This window comes from Heterodontus francisci, chromosome 12 (genome assembly GCF_036365525.1).
Source record: "Heterodontus francisci isolate sHetFra1 chromosome 12, sHetFra1.hap1, whole genome shotgun sequence".
NCBI lineage: Eukaryota > Metazoa > Chordata > Chondrichthyes > Heterodontiformes > Heterodontidae > Heterodontus > Heterodontus francisci.
Genome location: NC_090382.1, coordinates 82874393 through 82892179, shown reverse-complemented (window position 1 = coordinate 82892179; position 17787 = coordinate 82874393). Strand labels below are relative to the sequence as shown.

Here is a 17787-nt window from a genome sequence, read left to right as displayed (position 1 = left end):
CTGTTCTGACATTGATTTACCTTCAAGTCGCTGTTTCCAGTCCACTTTCGCTAAATCACTCTTCAGTTTAGTAAAATTGGCCTTGCCCCAGTTGAGAGCTCTAACTCCTGTTCTATCTCTGTCCTTTTCCATAATTATGTTAAACTGACTGAATTATGATCACTACCACCAAAATGCTCTCCCACTGCCACTCCTTCCATCTGCCCATCTTCATTTCCTAAAACTAAGTCTAAAACTGTGTCCTCTCTTGTTGGACTTGCTACATACTGGGCAAAAAAGTTCTCCTGAATGCACCTCAAGAATTCTGCCTCCTCAATTCCTTTCACACTAAAACTATCCCAGTTCATATTGGGGTAGTTAAAATCCCCTAGTATTATTGCCCTATTGTTCTTGTACTTCTCAGAGATTTACCTACCTATCTGCTCTTCTATCTCCCTCTGACTGTTTGGGGGTCTATAGTACACTCCCAGCAGTGTGATTGCCCTTTTTTGTTCCTTCGCTCAATCCATATGGCCTCATTTGATGAACCTTCCAACATATCATCCCTCCTCACAGCTGTAATAGTTTCCTTGACCAAAATTGCCACTCCCCCTCCTTTCTTATCCTCCTACCTATCGTGTGTGAAAACCCTGTAATCAGGAACTTTGAGCTGCCGTTCCTGTCCCTCCTTAAGCCATGTTTCTGTAATAGCTATGATATCATACTGCCACGTGTCTATCTGTGCCCTTAGCTCATCTGCCTCATTTGTTATACTCCTTGCATTGAAATAGATACCCTTGAGCACTGCCAAACTTTTTTATTTTCTAACCTTTGTTTCCTCTGTCTTCCAGGCTCATCCATTAACTCATCCATTCCTTCCATTTCCATTTCTGATTTTGTCCCAACTGAGTCTACCCTCAAGTCCCCATCCTCCTGCCAAACTTGTTGAGACCCTCCCCAACAGCACTAGCAAAATGTCCCGCAAAAAACTCAGTCCCGGCTCTGTTCAGGTGCAACCCCTCCGGCCTGTACAGGTCCCATCTCCCTCAGAACTGGACCCAATTTCCCAGGAATCTAAAGCCCTCCCTCCTGCACCATCTTTCCAGCCACGCATTCATCTGTCTTGTCCTTCTATTTCTGTACTCACTTGCGCGTGCCAATGGTAGTAATCCAGAAATTACTACTTTTGATGTCCTGCTTGCTAATTTCTTACCTGGCTCCCTAAATTCTGACTGCAGGACCACGTTGCTCTTTCTATCTAAGTCATTGGTTCCGATGTGGACCATGACTGCTGGCCGTTCACCCTTCCCCATCCCTTCAGGATGCTCTGCAGCTGCTCAACGACATCCTTGACCCTTGCACCAGGGAGGTAACACACCATCCTGGATTCACGTCTGCAGCCACAGAAACGCCTATCTGTTCCCCTGACTATTGAATCATCTATCATTATGGCTCCTCCAGTCTTCCCTGTACCCCTGCATACTGCTAAGCTGTGGGGTGACCACATCTATAAACGTGCTGCCCACGCAGCTCTCATCCTCATGAATTCACCGCAGTGACGCCAGCTGCCGCTCAAGTTCCAAAACCCGGATCCCAAATTGCTGCAATTGACAACACTTCCTGCACAAATAGTTCTTCAGGATACAGGAAGCAGCATGGAGCTCCCTCGTGGCACAGGAGGTGCACTGTCAAGATTGAAGCACCCCTGTCATTCCTTTATTTATTAGTTGACCCTTTGTTACTGCTAAAAAAAAAACCTTACCAATACCTTAGAATTATTAATAAAACCTTACTCGTACTGATAAATCCTACTAGAAATCAACACAGTTCACTAGTTAAAATAAACCTTACTCAAAGAAATACTCACCAGTTACTCACTTGTTTAAAATACTCATCAGCTACTTACTTGTTCTAAAGTTATACTTTTCTTGATTACACAGATATGTAGAACTTCCTACTGGTAATAGACTTTACCAATGCTAATAAAGCTTGCCAATTCTAACAAACCTTACTACTGTTAGTAAACCTTATAAATACTGAAAAATGCTAATTATGCTTAATACATCTTATGTAATAAGTTGTCCGAATTCGATTGAGTACACTCCCTGCTGGTCTCTCTCTTTCACTCTGTATATAAATTATGAAATCCACTTTAGTTTTTAGTTTATATAATACTGAATAGATTAAGTCTTATTTTATATTTAATTGATTGAGGTTAAGATAAATTAAAAGCGTACCTGTATACTCACCCCGGCGACTTTCTGTTCCTCTGCTCTGATGACTGTGATGTCACTTTTTGATTTTTTTCCCCCGCCGTGCTCTCTCCCTCTCTCTGGTCTCCGACTGTCCTTTTGGCACGCTTTTTAAAGCTCTGCTCCCACCATGTGCTCTCGCTCTCTCTGGAACTAGAAAGACAGTGCACTCCTCCTGCCTTGGTTGTATCACTTAGCACTTCCTATAACAATTTTGTTCTCTTTTTGTTTGATTGAAGGACATTTATTTTTAAGTAGCTTAATGGAATAATCATAGTAAGAACCTGCAGTGAGTTTATTCTTGAACATTTCTATAACCCCCCCTGTCCATATTAAGTAATTTATTTTCAAATGATATCTATTTGTGGCTTACGTAAGGATACAATGCAAAGTCTGACAAGTGAACTATAATGATAGATGATCTGTAGATGACTCTGGCAGTATATAATGGTGTTAGCTGGAGGTGGGGTGTGGGTGGAGGTTGTTGGCGGTAAGAGGATTGTTATGATTGGTTAGTTCTACCTGCTAGTGGCTTGGTTGCTAGATGCCATTTTCCATGCTTAATGTTTGGAGTTATTTATGTGGGAGGTGAAGTCTGTGTGGCATGTTCATTTTTTTGCTGGTAGTTGTAGAACGTCAGAATTGGGGACCAAGTCTTGAAAGGTTTTTCTTGAATGCACATACTTTTTGTTTATAAGGGGATATCTTCAAAAAGCATGATAACTGGGTTGAATTAATCACCTAAGCTGTGATGGTAGGAAGCTCAGAGGTTCCCTGTGTTGACGATTTCTGAAATTATTATGCAGAAACCCAAGCCCATAGGAACAGGAGTAGGGCATTCAGCTCCTCAAGCCTGCTGCACCGTTCAGTTAGATCATAGCTGCTCTTTACCGCAACTCCATTTTAGATTGGTCTTTGATCAATATTCTTTGGTGCCCAAATCCAATAAAAATCTGTTGATGTCTGCTTTAAAATAATTCCATTTGACCCCAGTATGCACAGCCATTTGGAGGAGAGAATTCCAGATTTCCACTGTTGTTTGTGTGATCTCCAATTTTAAGTTTGCGTCCCTTGCTCTGGATTCCTGAACAAGAGGAAGTAGCTTCTCTATTTACTGTATCGAATACTGTAATCATTTTGAGTTCCTTAATTAGATCACCCCTCAACCATCTAAACTCAAGGAAATATAAGCCAAGTTTATGCAACCTGTCCTGATAATTTAACCCTTTGAGCCCTGGTATCATTTTGGTAAATCTGCGACGCACCCCAAAAAAGGCTAGTATATCCTTGCTGAGGAGCTGGGCCCAAATAACTCAGTATTCCAAAATAAAAGCAGAATACTGCAAATGCTGGAAATCTGAAATAAAAACAAAGTGCTGGGAATACTCAGGTCAGGCAACATCTGTGGAGAGAAGCAGAGCTAATGTTTCAGGTCTGTGACCTTTCATCAGAACGTTCTGATGAAAGATCACAGACTTGAAGTGTTATCTCTACCTCTCTCTCCACTGATGCTGCCTGACCTGCTGAGTATTTCCAACACTTTCTCTTTTTAACTCCGTATTCCAGATGGGATCTGATCAAGGCTGTGTACGATTGAAGCATAGCTCCCTCCTCTTTGTATTCCAGGCCCCTTGAGATAAATGGCAATGTTTTATTAGCTTTTTTGATTACAATTTGTACCTGTGCACTAGCTTTGTGATTTGTGAGCATGGACACCCAAATCCCTTCCTCCTTCGCGTTCTTAGTCTTTTTTCATTTGTCTTTGTTGGTTCCAAAGTGAATGATCTCATTGTTCCCTGCATTTAACACCATTTTCCACAGTTTTGTTCATTCTATTTGTCTGTCTACATCAATGTAACTTCCTTCTCTCAATTTACTGTGCTTAGTGTCACCTGCAAACCTGGGTATACAATTTTCTATTCCTTTGTCCAAGTCTTTGATACATATGGTGAAAAGCTGACGCTGCTGTACAGATCCCTGGGGAGCATCACTTGCCCCATCCTGCCAACCAGACTGCATTGCCTTTGTCCCTGCTTCCTGTCTTATACCTATTAACCAATAACTAACACATTTGTACATTACAATAGCGACTGCACTTCAAAAGTACGCATTGGCTGTAAAGCTCTTTGGGACATCCTGAGATTGTGAAACATGCTATGTAAATGCAGGCCTTTATGTCACAAAGAGGCAGTGAAGTTATTCTAGTTTAATGAGGTGGAACGTTGTAGTGCAGTTTTATTGTACAAAATTCTAACTGGATGAATTTAACCCTTCAGTCATAATGGTTTTGTAAATGGGAAGAGTCTTGTCCCATTATCAGTCACAGGGGAAACGATGACATAGTGGTAATGTTACTGGGCTAGTAATCCAGAGGCCCGACCTAATGCTCCAGAGACATGGGATCAAATCCTACCCTGGCAGCTACAGGAATTTAAAGTTAATTAATAAATCTGGAATTAAAAATGCCAGTCTCATTAATAATGATGAAACTGTTGGATTATCGTAAAAACCCATCTGGTTCATGAATGCCCTTCAGGGGAGGAAATCTTCCATCCTTGACTGGTCTGACCACTGTGACTCCAGACACACAGCAATGTCATTGACTTTTAACTGCCCTCTGAAATGGCCTAGCAAGCCACTCGGTTATATCAAACCACTGTAGAAAAGTCAAATAAGAATGAAACCGGACAGAACACCTGACATGGACCTAGACACTGGAAATGACAAAGGCACACCGTGCCCAGTTGACCCTGCAAAGTCCTTCTCACTTAAAATCTGGGAACATGCCAAAATTGCGAGGGTTGCCCCACAGACTAGTCAAGCAACAGCCTGACAGGGTCATACTCATTGAATCATACCTTACAGCCAATGTCTCACCCTCCATCATCATCCTGTCTCAATGGCAAGACAAATCAACCAGAGGTGGAGGCACAGTCGTATACGGTTGGGAAGGAGTGGCCCTGGGAGTCCTTAACATTCACTCTGGATTCCTTGAAATCTAATGGCATCAGGTCAAACATGGGCGAGGAAACCTTTCCCTTAGCTGATGAATCCAAAGGACTGAGGATAGCAATGACTCTACAGACTGAGTTGGTAGAGTCCTGAAGGACATTGCTGCCAGACTTGGCCTGCGTCAGGTGGTGAGAGAACCACCAAGAGGAAGTAACCTACTTGACGTTGTCCTCATCAGTCTACCTGTTTATAGATGCATTTGTCCATGACAGTATTGGTAGGAGTGCCCACTGCACTGTCTTTGTAGAGACGAAGTCTTCACGCTTAAGATACCCCCTGTCGTGTTTTGTGGCACTACCGCTGTGCTGATTGGTATAGACTCAGAACAAATCTAGCAGCTCAAAACTGAGCATCCTTGAGGTGCTGTGGGCTATCAACAGCAGCAGAATTGTATTCAACCACGATCTGTAACCTCATGGCCTGGCATATCCCCCACTCTACCATCAGGGGAACAACCCTGGTTCAATGAGGTGTGGAGGAGAGCATGCCAGGAGCAGCACCAGGCATACCTAAAAATGAGATACCAACCTTTATGAAGCTACAATACAGGACTACATGCATGCTAAAAAGAAGCAGCAGCATGCTATGAACAGAGCTAAGCAATCCCACAACCAGTGGATCACATCAAAGAACTGCAGTCCTGCCACATCCAGTCGTGGACAATTAAATAACCTAACAAGAGAAGAAGGATCCAAAGACATCCCTAACCTCAATATGGGGGAGTTCAGCATGTCAGTGCAAAAAAACGAGGCTGAAGCATTTGCAGCCATCTTCAGCTAGAAGTGCCAAGTGGATGATCCATCTCGGCTGCCTCCTAAGGTCCCCATCATCTTAGATGCCAGTCTTTAGACAATTTGATTCATTCCATGTGATATCAAGAAATGGCTGAAGGCACTGGATACACCAAAGGCTATTGGATCTGACAACATCCTGGCTGTGGTACTGAAGGGCACTAACTGCGCTCTTAACCAAGCTGTTGCAGTACAGCTACAACACAGGCATTGACTGAACAGTGTGGAAAATTGCCCAGGTATGTCCTGTCCATAAAGAGCAGGACAAATCCAATCCGGTCAATTACCACCTCATCAGTCATCGCTGAATCACCAGCAAAGTGATGGAAGGTGTCACCGACAGCGCTGTCAAGCTTATTCAGCAGTAACCTGCTCACCGATGCGCAGTTTGGGTTCCGGCAGGGCCACTTAGCTCCAGACTTCATTACAGCCTTGGTCCAAACATGGACAAAAGAGCTGAATTCCAGAGGTGAGGTGAGATTGTCGGCCCTTGACATTAAGGTAGCATTTGACCAAGTATGGCATCAAGGAACCCTCGTAAAATTGAAGTCAGTGGGAATCAAGTGGAAAACTCTCCCACTGTAATTAGTCATACCAAGCACAAAGAAAGATGGTTGTCGTTGCTGGAGGCCAATCAACTCAGCCCCAGGGTATGGCTGCAGGACACTCGGGAAGCTAGATGCCATCCAAGACAAAGCAGCTCACTTGATCGGCATTCCATCCACCACCTTCAACATTCACTCCCACCACCACTGGCGCCCGTAACAGCAGTGTGTACCACGTACAAGATGCACTACAGCAACTCGCCAAGGCTCCTTCAACAGCACCTTCCAAACCCTTGACCTCTACCACCAAGAAGTACAAGGGCGGCAGGCACATAGGAACACCACCACCTACAAGTTCTCCTCCAAGTCACACACCATCCTGACTTGGAACTATTTCGCTGTTCCTTCACTGTTGCTGGGTCTAAATCCTGGAACACATTCTGTCACAGCACTGTGGGTGTATCTACACTGCATGGACTGCAGCAGCACAAAAAGGTGACTCACCACCACCTTCTCAGTGGCAGTTAGGGATGGGCAATAAATACTGGCCTAGCCAGTGATGCTCACAAACCAATGTTATGAAAGTGCTTCTATATATTTTTTTGAGAATATATTTTTGAGCACTTGAATTTAAATTGTGAAGATGGATTCATTGGAAGGCTGAAGATTTCATGGATGCTGGACTTTGCTTTGCTGTTGACAGTTCATTGAAAGGACATTGGGATATTCTTTAAAAACAGCCTTGCTGGAAGTCATGTGCTTTAAGCAATAAACAACAGATACCTTGGTGACCTGGAGAAGATGTTTGCAGAGAAGTGACAGGTCATGACTTATAGGGGTCAGGAGGCTTGACTCTTAAGATATTGTTTTTGGTTTCGCTTTAGACACTGTGTTGGGGTATGAACTGTTTTGAAGGCAGTTGGAGAGAACGAGCCAAGAGAGCAGCCACCATCAGCTCACCCTCTTCCATCTCTTTGAGAACCTCTTGAGAATCAAGTCTAAGAAATAGAGAAACTGTCCTGAAAAACCTGCCAGAAACCCCTGATGCTGCATTTCTCCTGGAAAGCCTGCCAAACTGATCTTCAATGTCACCTGAAAAGAACTATACTCTAGAAAGATCCCAGTGATAGCCGTCTACGTGTCTTTGGGATGCCAGACCAAAAACGGACAACTGACATCTTTTCATATCATCTTTTTTTCTTCAAGAATTAGGCCATTTTTTGTCTCTTTTTTTGTAACAGAACTGCAAAGAGAATTTCTGTGTTTTTTTTCTGTGAGTTTGTATCTGGGGGATTTAAAAAGCGGAACTTCCATATTTCAATCTGTGTTAATGCCTTGCTTCATTACTGGTTAAGTCTTGTTCTTTAATGAACTGATAATTTTGTTTTTTATTAAAGAAACCTGGTTGGTGTATTCTGGGATAAAGAGCAGAGTATATGATTGACTATATTGATTTATTTAAAAAAATAAATGTTGTGACCTGTGGAGAAGTGGAACTGGAAAAGACCGTGTACTCCTCCCGCCTCAGTCGTAACACCAAGAAGGAATAAATAATTTAAAAAAAACAATACAAGTCAATGGACATGGCTACTCCTGGCCTCAATCAGAAGTCTCTAATCATTGGTTTATAAGATTAACGTGAACATAGGAACATAGGAAATTGGAGCAGGAGTGGGCTATTCGACCCCTCGAGCATGCTCCATCATTCAATTTGATCATGGCCAATCTTCTACCTTGATACCATTTTCCCGCACTAACACATATCCCTTGATAGTCGTCGTCGTTTTCTTCTTCGGCCTCCTTGTCTCGGGAGACAATGGGTAAGCGCTTGCAGGTGGTCAGTGGTTTGTGGAGCAGCGCCTGGAGTGGCTATGAAGGCCAATACTAGAGTGACAGACTCTTCCACAGGTGCTGCAGATAAAATTGGTTGTCAGGGCTGTTTCGCAGTTGGCTCTCCCCTTGCGCTTCTGTCTTTTTTCCTGCCAACTGCTAAGTCTCTTCGACTCGCCACACTTTAGCCCCGCCTTTATGGCTGCCCGCCAGCTCTGACGATCGCTGGCAACTGACTCTCACGACTTGTGATCAATGTCACAGGACTTCATGTCGCGTTTGCAGATGTCTTCAAAGCGGAGACTTGGATGGCCGGTGGGTCTGATACCAGTGGCGAGCTCGCTGTACAATGTGTCCTTGGGGATCCTGCCATCTTCCATGCGGCTCACATGGCCAAGCCATCTCAAGCGTCGCTGACTCAGTAGGGTGTATAAGCTGGGGATGTTGGCCGCCTCGAGGACTTCTGTGTTGGAGATACGGTCCTGCCACCTGATGCCAAGGATTCTCCGGAGGCAGCAAAGATGGAATGATTGAGACGTCGCTCTTGGCTGACATACGTTGTCCAGGCCTCGCTGCCGTAGAGGACACAGGCTTGATACACGCGGACTTTTGTGTTCCGTGTCAGTGCGCCATTTTCCCACACACTCTTGGCCAGTCTTGAACTTACTCAGTGACTGAGCCTCTACAGCCCCCAGTGGTAGCGAATTCGAAAGATTCAAGACCCTCTGAGTGAAGGAACTCCTCTTCATCTCAGTCCTAGCTGGCCTCCCTCTTGTTCTAAGATTATCTTCCCTGATTCTAGAATCCGCAGCCAGGGAAAACATCCTCCCTGCATCAACCGTGTCGAGTCCTGTAAGAATGTTGTATGCTTCAATGAGATCACCATTCATTCTTCTAAACACTAGAGAACACAGGCCCTGTCTTCACAATATTTCCTCATAGGACAATCCCTCCATCCCAGGAATCAAGCTAGTGAACCTTTGTTGCATTCCTTCAATGGCAAGTATATCCTTCCTTAGTTAAGGAGACCAAAACTGTACACAATACTCCAGGTGCAGTCTCACCATGGTTCTACAGAATTTCAGAAAGACTTCTTTACTCCTGTACTCAAATCCTCTTGCAATAAATCCCAACATATCATTTGCCTTCCTAATTACTTGCTCTACCTGCATGTTAGCTTTCAGTGAATTATGAACAAGGATATCCAGGTCCCTTTGGACATCAACACTTCCCAATCTCTCAACATTTAAGAAATGCTCGGCAATTCTGTTTTTCCTACCAAAGTTGATAATTTCACACTTATTCACATTATATTCCATCTTCCATGTTCTTGCCCACTCACTCAGCCTCTTGAAATCTCTTTGCATCCTCCTCGCAGCTCACATTGCCACCTAGTTTTGTGTCATCAGCAAACTTGGAAATATTACTTTTGGTCCCGACATCCAAATCATTGATATAGATTGTGAATAACTGGCACCCAAGCAGTGATCCTTGCGGTGCCTCAGTAGTCACAGCCTGCCAATGATCCATTTATTCCTACTGTTTTCTGTCCATTAACCAATTCTCAATCCATGCCAGTATGTTACCCCCAATCCCATGTGTTCTAATTTTGCTTACCAACCTCTTGTGTGGGACATTATCAAAAGCCTTCTGAAAATCCAAATATACCATATCCACTTATTCCCCTTTATCTATTCTGCTAGTTACATCCTCAAAAAACTCCCAATAGGTCTGTCAAGCATAATTCCCTTTACATAAATCTATGTTGACTCAGCCTAATCCTACCATTATTTTCTAAGTGTCCAGTTATCACATCCTTTATAATAGATTCTAGCATTTTCTCTACTACTGATGTCAGACGAACAGGTCTGTAATTCCCTGTTTTCTCTCTCCCTTCTTTCTTAAATAGTGGGGTTGCATTTGCTACCTTCCAATCTTTAGGAACCGTTCCAGAATCTATAGAATTTTGGAAGATGATCACCAATTTATTCACTATCTCTACAGCTATGTCTTTCAACACTCTGGGATGAAGATCATCAGGTCCAGGGTTTTATTAACTTCCAGTCCCATTAATTTCTCCAGTACTACTTTTTTTACTTGTATGAATTTCTTTCAGTTCTTCATTCCTGCTGTTCTCTTGCTTCTCTTCCTTGTATCTTTCTCTGGGAGAGGGGCAAAATTAATGTATTTAATTTTTAAAAAATTAACTGTTCTTTAAGTCTTTAAACTTAACAGAAGGGCTTAACGCCCTTTAAAAATGGTGTCAGCACCTGTGTACAGGCAGCTGACGCCATTACCGGGGACAGACATGCTGCCCCTTCCATGTGATTTGGGTGGGGTGGGGAGGAGGAGGGCAGGCCGCCCCAGCCATTCAAATGAGCTGCCGCACGGCAGGCCCCGCGGTGGGCACAGAAGATTCATCCCTAAATGTTTGTTTAGTTTCTTCGCCGTTTCCTTATTCCCCATTTTATAAATTCCTCTGTCTCTGCCTGTAATGGACCTACATTTGTCTTTGCTAATCTTTTCCTTTTTATATACCTATTGAAGCTTTTGCAGCCCATTTTTCTGTTTCTTGCTTGTTTACTTTCATATTCTATTTTCTCTTACTTCATCAGTTTCTTGGTCCTCTGCTGAATTCTAAAATGCTCCCAATCCTCAGGCTTGCTACTTCTTGGCAACTTTATAAGTCTCTTCCTTTGATCTGATATAATCTTTGACTTCTCTTGTTAGCCATGGTTGGATCACATTTCCTCCTTGGTTTTGTGCCTCAAAGGAATGTAAATTTGTTGTAAACCGTGCATTAATTCTTTAAATGCCAGCCATTGCCTATCTACCGTCGCACCTTCTAATGTAGTTTCCCATCTACCACAGGCATTTTTAAAATATTATTTGTTCTTGGGGTGAGGGCGTCGTGGGCTAGGCCAGCATTTATTGCCCATCCCTAATTGCCCTCGAGAAGATGGAGGTGAGCTGCTGCCTTGAACCGCTGCAGTCTTTGGGGTGTAGGTGCACCAACAGTGCTGTTAGGAAGGGAGTTCCAGGATTTCAATCCAGCGACAGTGAAGGAACGACAGTGTAGTTCCAAGTCAGGGTGGTGTGTGGCTTGGAGGGGAACTTGCAGGTGGTGGTGTTCCCATATATCTGCTGCCCTTGTCCTTCTAGGTGGTAGAGGTCGTGGGTTTGGAAGGTGCTGTTTAAGGAGCCTTGGTGAGTTGCTGCAGTGCATCTTGTAAATGGTACACACTTGCCCCTCATATCTTCGTAGTTTCCTTTGTTTAGATTTAAGACCCTAGTTTCGATTGAACTATATGTCACTTCCAAACTTAAAGTAAAATTACATATGAATATACGAATTCGGAGCAGGTGTAGGCCACTCGAGTCTGCTCCGCCATTCAATAAGTTCATGGCTGAACTCGTTACTCCACATTTCCACCTACCCGCTTGCTTATCAAGAATATATCCACCTCTGCCTTAAAAATATTCAAAGACTCTGCTTCCACTGCCTTTTGAGGAAGAGAATTCCAAAGATTCCCAACCCTCTGAGAAAAAAATTTCTCCTAATCTCTGTCTGAAATGGGTGACCCCTTATTTTTAAACAGTGACCCCTAGTTCTAGATTCTGCCACAAGGGGAAACATCCTTTCGCCATCCATCCTATCAAGACCCCTCAGGATCTTATATGTTTCAATCAAGTCGCCTCTTACTCTTCTAAATTGCAGCAGATACATGCCTAGCCTGTCCAATCTTCCCTTGTAAGACAACCCACCCATTCTAGTTATTAGTCTAGTAAAACTTCTCTGTACTGCCTCCAACACATTTACATCCTTCCTTAAATAAGGAAACCAGTACTGTACACAGTACTCCAGCTGTGGTCTCACCAATGCCCAGTATAGCTGAAGCATAACCTCCCTACTTTTGTATTCAATTCCCCTCGCGATAAACAATAACATTCTATTAGCTTTCCTAATTACGTGCTGTACCTGCATACTAACCTTTTGCGATTCATGCACTAGGACACCCAGATCCCTTTGTATCTCCGAGCTCTGCAATCTCTCACCATTTAGATAATATGCTTTTTTATTCTTTCTGCCAAAGTGGACAATTTCCCACTTCCCCATATTGTACTCCATTTGCCAGCTCTGTGCCCACTCACTTAACCTATCTATATCCCTTTGTAGCCTCCTTATGTCCTCTTCACAAGTTACTTTCCTACCTATCTTTGAGTCATCCGCAAATTTAACAACCATACCTTCGGTCCCTTCATCCAAGTCATTTATATAAATTGTGAAATGTTGAGGCCCCAGCCCAGATCCCTGTGGCACACCACTTGCTACATCTTGCCAACCAGAAAATGACCCATTTATGCCTACTCTCTGTTTCCTGTTAGCTAACCAATGCAATATGTTACCCCCTACACCATGAGCTTTTATTTTCTGCAACAACCTTTGATGTGGCACCTTATCAAATGCTTCTGGAAATCTAAGTACAATACATCCACCAGTTCCCCTTTATCCACATTCCAGTAAATTGGTTAAACATGATTTCCTTTTCACAAAACCATGTTGACTCTGCCTGATTGCATTGGATTTTTCTGAATGCCCTGCTAAAATATCTTTAATAATAGCTTCTAACATTTTCACTAAGACAGATGTTGAGCTTACTGGCCTGCAGTTTCCTGCTTTCTGTCTCCCTTTCGCTATTTTCCAATCTAAAGGAACCTTCCCCGGATCTAGGGAATTTTGGAAAATGAAAACTAATGCAACAACTATCTCACTAGCCCCTTCTTTTAACACGCTAGGATGAAGTCCATCAGACCCCAGGGACTTGTCAGCCTGCAGCTTCGATTAAATTGTTCAGTACCACTTCCCTAGTGATTGTAATTTTCTTGAGCTCCTCCCTCCCTTCCATTTCCTCACTTACAGCTAATATGGGGATGTTACTTGTATCCTCAGTAGTGAAGACCGATGCAAAATATCTGTTCAATTCATCTGCCATCTCCTTATTATCCGTTATTAATTCCCCAGACTCACTTTTTATAGGACCAACACTCACTTTGTTAACTCCTTTTAAAATATCCATCATATTATGGTCACTCTTCCCACGAGGCTCCTTTAACAAGATTGTTAATTAGCCCTTTCTCATTGCACAATACTAGATCTAAAATAGCCCATTCTCTAGTTGATTCCTCAACATACTGTTCTAGAAAAGCATCTCATATACATTCCAGGAATTTGTCCTCCACAGCATTAGTGCTAATTAGGTTTACTCAGTCTATATGTAGATTGAAGTCCGCCATGATTACCCTTGTTACATGCACCTCTAAATTCCGTGCCCTACGTTACCACTACTGTTTGGTGGCCTGTAGACAACTCCTACCAATGTTTGTTGCCCCTTGCTTTTTCTTCGCTCTACCCAAATTGATTCTATATCTTGATCTTTCGATCTAGGATCCTCTCTCACTAATGTACTGATCTCATCCTTTTATTAACAGTGATACCCCACCACCTTTTCCTTTTTGCCTATCCTTCCTAAATGTTGAATATCCTTGAACATTCAGGTCACCATACAGCCAGGTCTCCGTAATGGCAATTAGATCATACCTGTTTACTTGTATTTGTGCTGTCACTTTGTCTACCTTGTTGTGAATGCTGTGTGCATTTAGATAGAGTGCCTTAAATTCTGTCTTTTTATTGTTTTCACAACCTCTAGCCTTATCTGCTGGCGCACTCTTAAGTTAATATGCTCTGTCCCTTCCTGCCACACTCTGATTATCATTACCATTATTGCTACCTTGCTCTTTTGCCTTCTCCTCTCACTTTGAATTATCACATTTTCTCTCACTTGAATCCTCGCCCCCACTGTTTTGTTTAAAGGCCTCTTTACTGCCCTAGTTATACGACTCACCAGAACACTGGGCCCAGCACAGCGGTTCAGGTGAAGACCGTCCCACCGGTACATCTCCCACTTTCCCCAGTGCTGGTGCCATTGCCCCATGCATTGAAACCTATTTCTCCCTCACCAACCTTTGAGCCGCTCATTTAACTTTCTAGTCTTATTTACCCTATGGCTAATTTTCTCACCTGGCTCAGGTGATAATCCAGATATTGAGGTTCTGCTTTTTAATTTAGCCCCTATGTCGTCGTTACCCATGTGGACCACGACAGCTGGATCCTCCTGCTCCCACTTCCTCTCCAGCCCTGAGCAGATGTGTTGAGCCCGCATTAGGCAGGCAACGCAGCCTTCTGGACTCAAGTCTTGGCTGCAGAGAACTGTGACAGTCCCCCGACTATATTATCTCCTCCTACCACCACATTCCTGTTTACACCCCCCGCTTGAATGGCTTCCTAAAGCATGGTGCCATGGTCAGTTTGCTCATCCACCTTGCAGCCCTCGCTTTCATGCATACAAGCTGAAAGAACCTCAAACATATTGGACAATTACAAGGGCTGAGGCTCCTCCACTTTCACCTTCTTAATCCCCTTACCTGCCTCACTCGCAATCACACCCTCCTATCCCTGACCACTGAAGAATTCAGAAGACCTTCTCCTAAGGGATGTGACTACCTTCTGGAACAAAGTGTCCTGGTAACTTTCCCCTTCCCTGATGTGTCCCAGTGTCTGTAGCTTGGCTGAGCCGATGCTCCTCGAGCCGCACGCGTGTTTGCCGTGGATCACACTGGCGTCCAGCAGCTCCCAAATACTGCAGCTGCATCACATCACCTCTCCTGCCATCTGTATTATGTGTTGATTTATTTTTCTTAATTTATAATTAATAAATCTAAATCCCAATGCTACTAAGCCCTACTACTACTAATAAGCTTTACTACTGCTTGTATATAAATAATAGTTACTAATAAATTACCCGAGTCTCAGAAGATTCCTTATTATTTCAATTAATGTTATACTAACCCCAATTAAAATTCCTTCGTTTAGATGAGGGAAAAAGAGAATATGTTAAATATGGGAAACCTTGGTAGCTATCTCACTGATGGGTATTTCCCGATGTCAATCAGTGGGGTAAAATGTTACTTTCGGTGACTGATCCAGAACTATTAACCTCTGTAAGCAGCATCCCCAATAACACGAAGCAGGTGAGAAACCGTATCAAGCAGTCTTGTCTTAAGCTCGATTATAGACCTTGGCTCTGATCCTATATATGTTCAGTACAAATATTCTGACGATGGAGAGCTTATGCCATTGGGTTAATTAATCTGACATAATCATTTTCCTTTTCTTTATTCTAGTTTTGGCAAGCAGACTGCAGGAAGCCTGAGACGAGGCTGTGAATGTATCGTTTTGGAAGCTTCAGAAATGATTGTGGTAACAACCATCTCTAGTATTCAGTCTTTTATCCTGTGAGCTCAGACATTCTGTGTCTGTGTATTGTATATTATACTTATTTAATGTATTGACAATTTGTTGTTCTGCTGTCTTCACAGACTCTCAGCAAAGTTGATAAATGAGCCAGCTCTAAGTAGGAGTCACTGATGGAATAGATTTGCTAAATTCATAAAATGGAGTAACAAGGGGGAAAAGATTTTTATGAAGCCAACAATTTTTTCTTATTTTATAACTAAGTGCATGTACAGTGGAGTATCTTTTTTTGAAGAGGGAAAGTTGTGGAAAAAAATAAAAGATCAGACATTCAAGGTGAGGCTGTGTTTTTATGCAGTTGTAGCACAAAGGCCCCCTAACAGTAGTTATACCGTTGGACAGAGCATTAAACAAGAAATTATTGGAGCTTGTAACAAAGGCAATGTAATTATCATGGGGGATATTAATCTTTATATAGATTGGGACAACGAAATTGGCAGGAGTGGTCAAGAAGATGAGTTTGTAGAATGTTTTCGGGACAGCTTCTTGGAGCAATAGGTTGTGGAGCCAACTGGGAATAAAGCTATCTTAGATCTAGTATTGTGTAATGATGCGGTGTTAATCAGCATAGTAAAAGATCCACTGGGAAACAGTGATCATAATACCATTGAATTTCATATTTCGTTTGAAAGTGACATGCTCCAATCACAAACAAGAATCTTAAACTTAAACAAAGCCAATTACATAGGCATGAGGGGAGATAAGGTAAATTGAGTAAATAGACTAAAAAGTATGGCAGTAAATGAACAGTGTGTAACTTTTAAAGAAACAATTCAAAATGTTAAATAAAAATACATTCCTTTGAAAAACAAAAATTCTGCCAGAAAGATGCATCTGTGGCTCACTCAGGAAGTTAAGGATAGTATTAGATTAAAAGAAAAGGCTTACAATGTTGCAAAAAAGAGTAACAAGTCTAAGGATTGGGAGCGTTTTAGAAACCAGCAAAGGGCCACCAAAAAGTTGATAAAAAAGGAAAAAATAGAATGAGAGTAAACTAGCCTGTAACATAAAAACAGATAGTAAGAGCTTTTATAGGTATATCAAAAGGAAGAGAATAGCTAAAGTAAACGTTGTTCCCTTGGAAGCAGCAACAGGAGAAATTATCATGGGGAATGAGGAAATGACAGAGGCATTGAACAAATACTTTGTGTCTGTCTTCACAGTAGAAGGCACAAGTTCCATACCAGAAAAAGGCAGTGTCCTAGGGGCTAAAAAGAGTGAGGAAATTAAGAAAATTCATATCAGCGGAGAAAAAGTATTGGAGAAACTTAAGGGACTAAAATCTGGCAAATCTCCAGGACCTGATGGCATACATCCTAGGGTTCTGAAAGAAATAGATGCAGATATAGTGGCCATGTGAGCTATGCTTTTCCAAAATTCCTTAGATTTGAGAATGGTCCCATCAGATTGGAAGTTGGCAAATGTTACACCGCTTTTCAAGAAAGGAGGGAGAGAGAAAACAGTGAACTACAAGCCAGTAAGCCTAACATCAGTCGTTGGGATGATGAAGGAAGCTATTATTAAGGAAGTCTTCACATTGCACTTGAAAAAGCACAATATGATTAGAACAAGTCAGCATGGTTTTACAAAAGGGAGATCCTGTTTGACAAATTTATTAGAGTTTTTTGAGGATGTAACTAGTAGAGTAGATAAAGGGGAACCAGTAGATGTAGTATACCTGGATTTCCAAGAGACAATGATGAGGTGCCACACAAAAGGTTAGTTGGCACGATAAGGGGTCATGGAGTTGGGGATAATATTAGCATGGTTAGATGATTGGTTAACAGACAGAAAGCAATGAGTGGGCATAAACGGGGCATTTTCAAGTTGGCAGAAAGTTGCTAGGGCCTCAGCTATTTGCAATCTATATTAATCATTTAGATGAAGAGATAGAGAGTAATGTATCTAAGTTTCCTGAAACAGAGGTAGGTGGAAAGGTAAGCTGTGGGGCAGACACAGGGAGGCTGCAAAGAGACAGGTTAAGTAAGATGGCAGATGGAGTATAA

The 17787-nt window shown here is 42.5% G+C and overlaps 1 protein-coding gene across 12 annotated transcripts in view; it reads left to right on the top strand.

Annotated features, from left to right (window-relative positions):
* The window catches only part of LOC137375959 (rap guanine nucleotide exchange factor 6-like), a 521939-nt gene that overhangs the window by 218468 nt on the left and 285684 nt on the right, over positions 1 to 17787 (top strand). For all 12 annotated transcript variants that reach the window (XM_068043752.1, XM_068043754.1, XM_068043748.1 and 9 more), the window contains one exon: positions 15652 to 15727. In XM_068043752.1, the coding sequence (XP_067899853.1) occupies positions 15652 to 15727 (76 nt within the window). The remainder of the gene's footprint in view (positions 1 to 15651; positions 15728 to 17787) is intronic.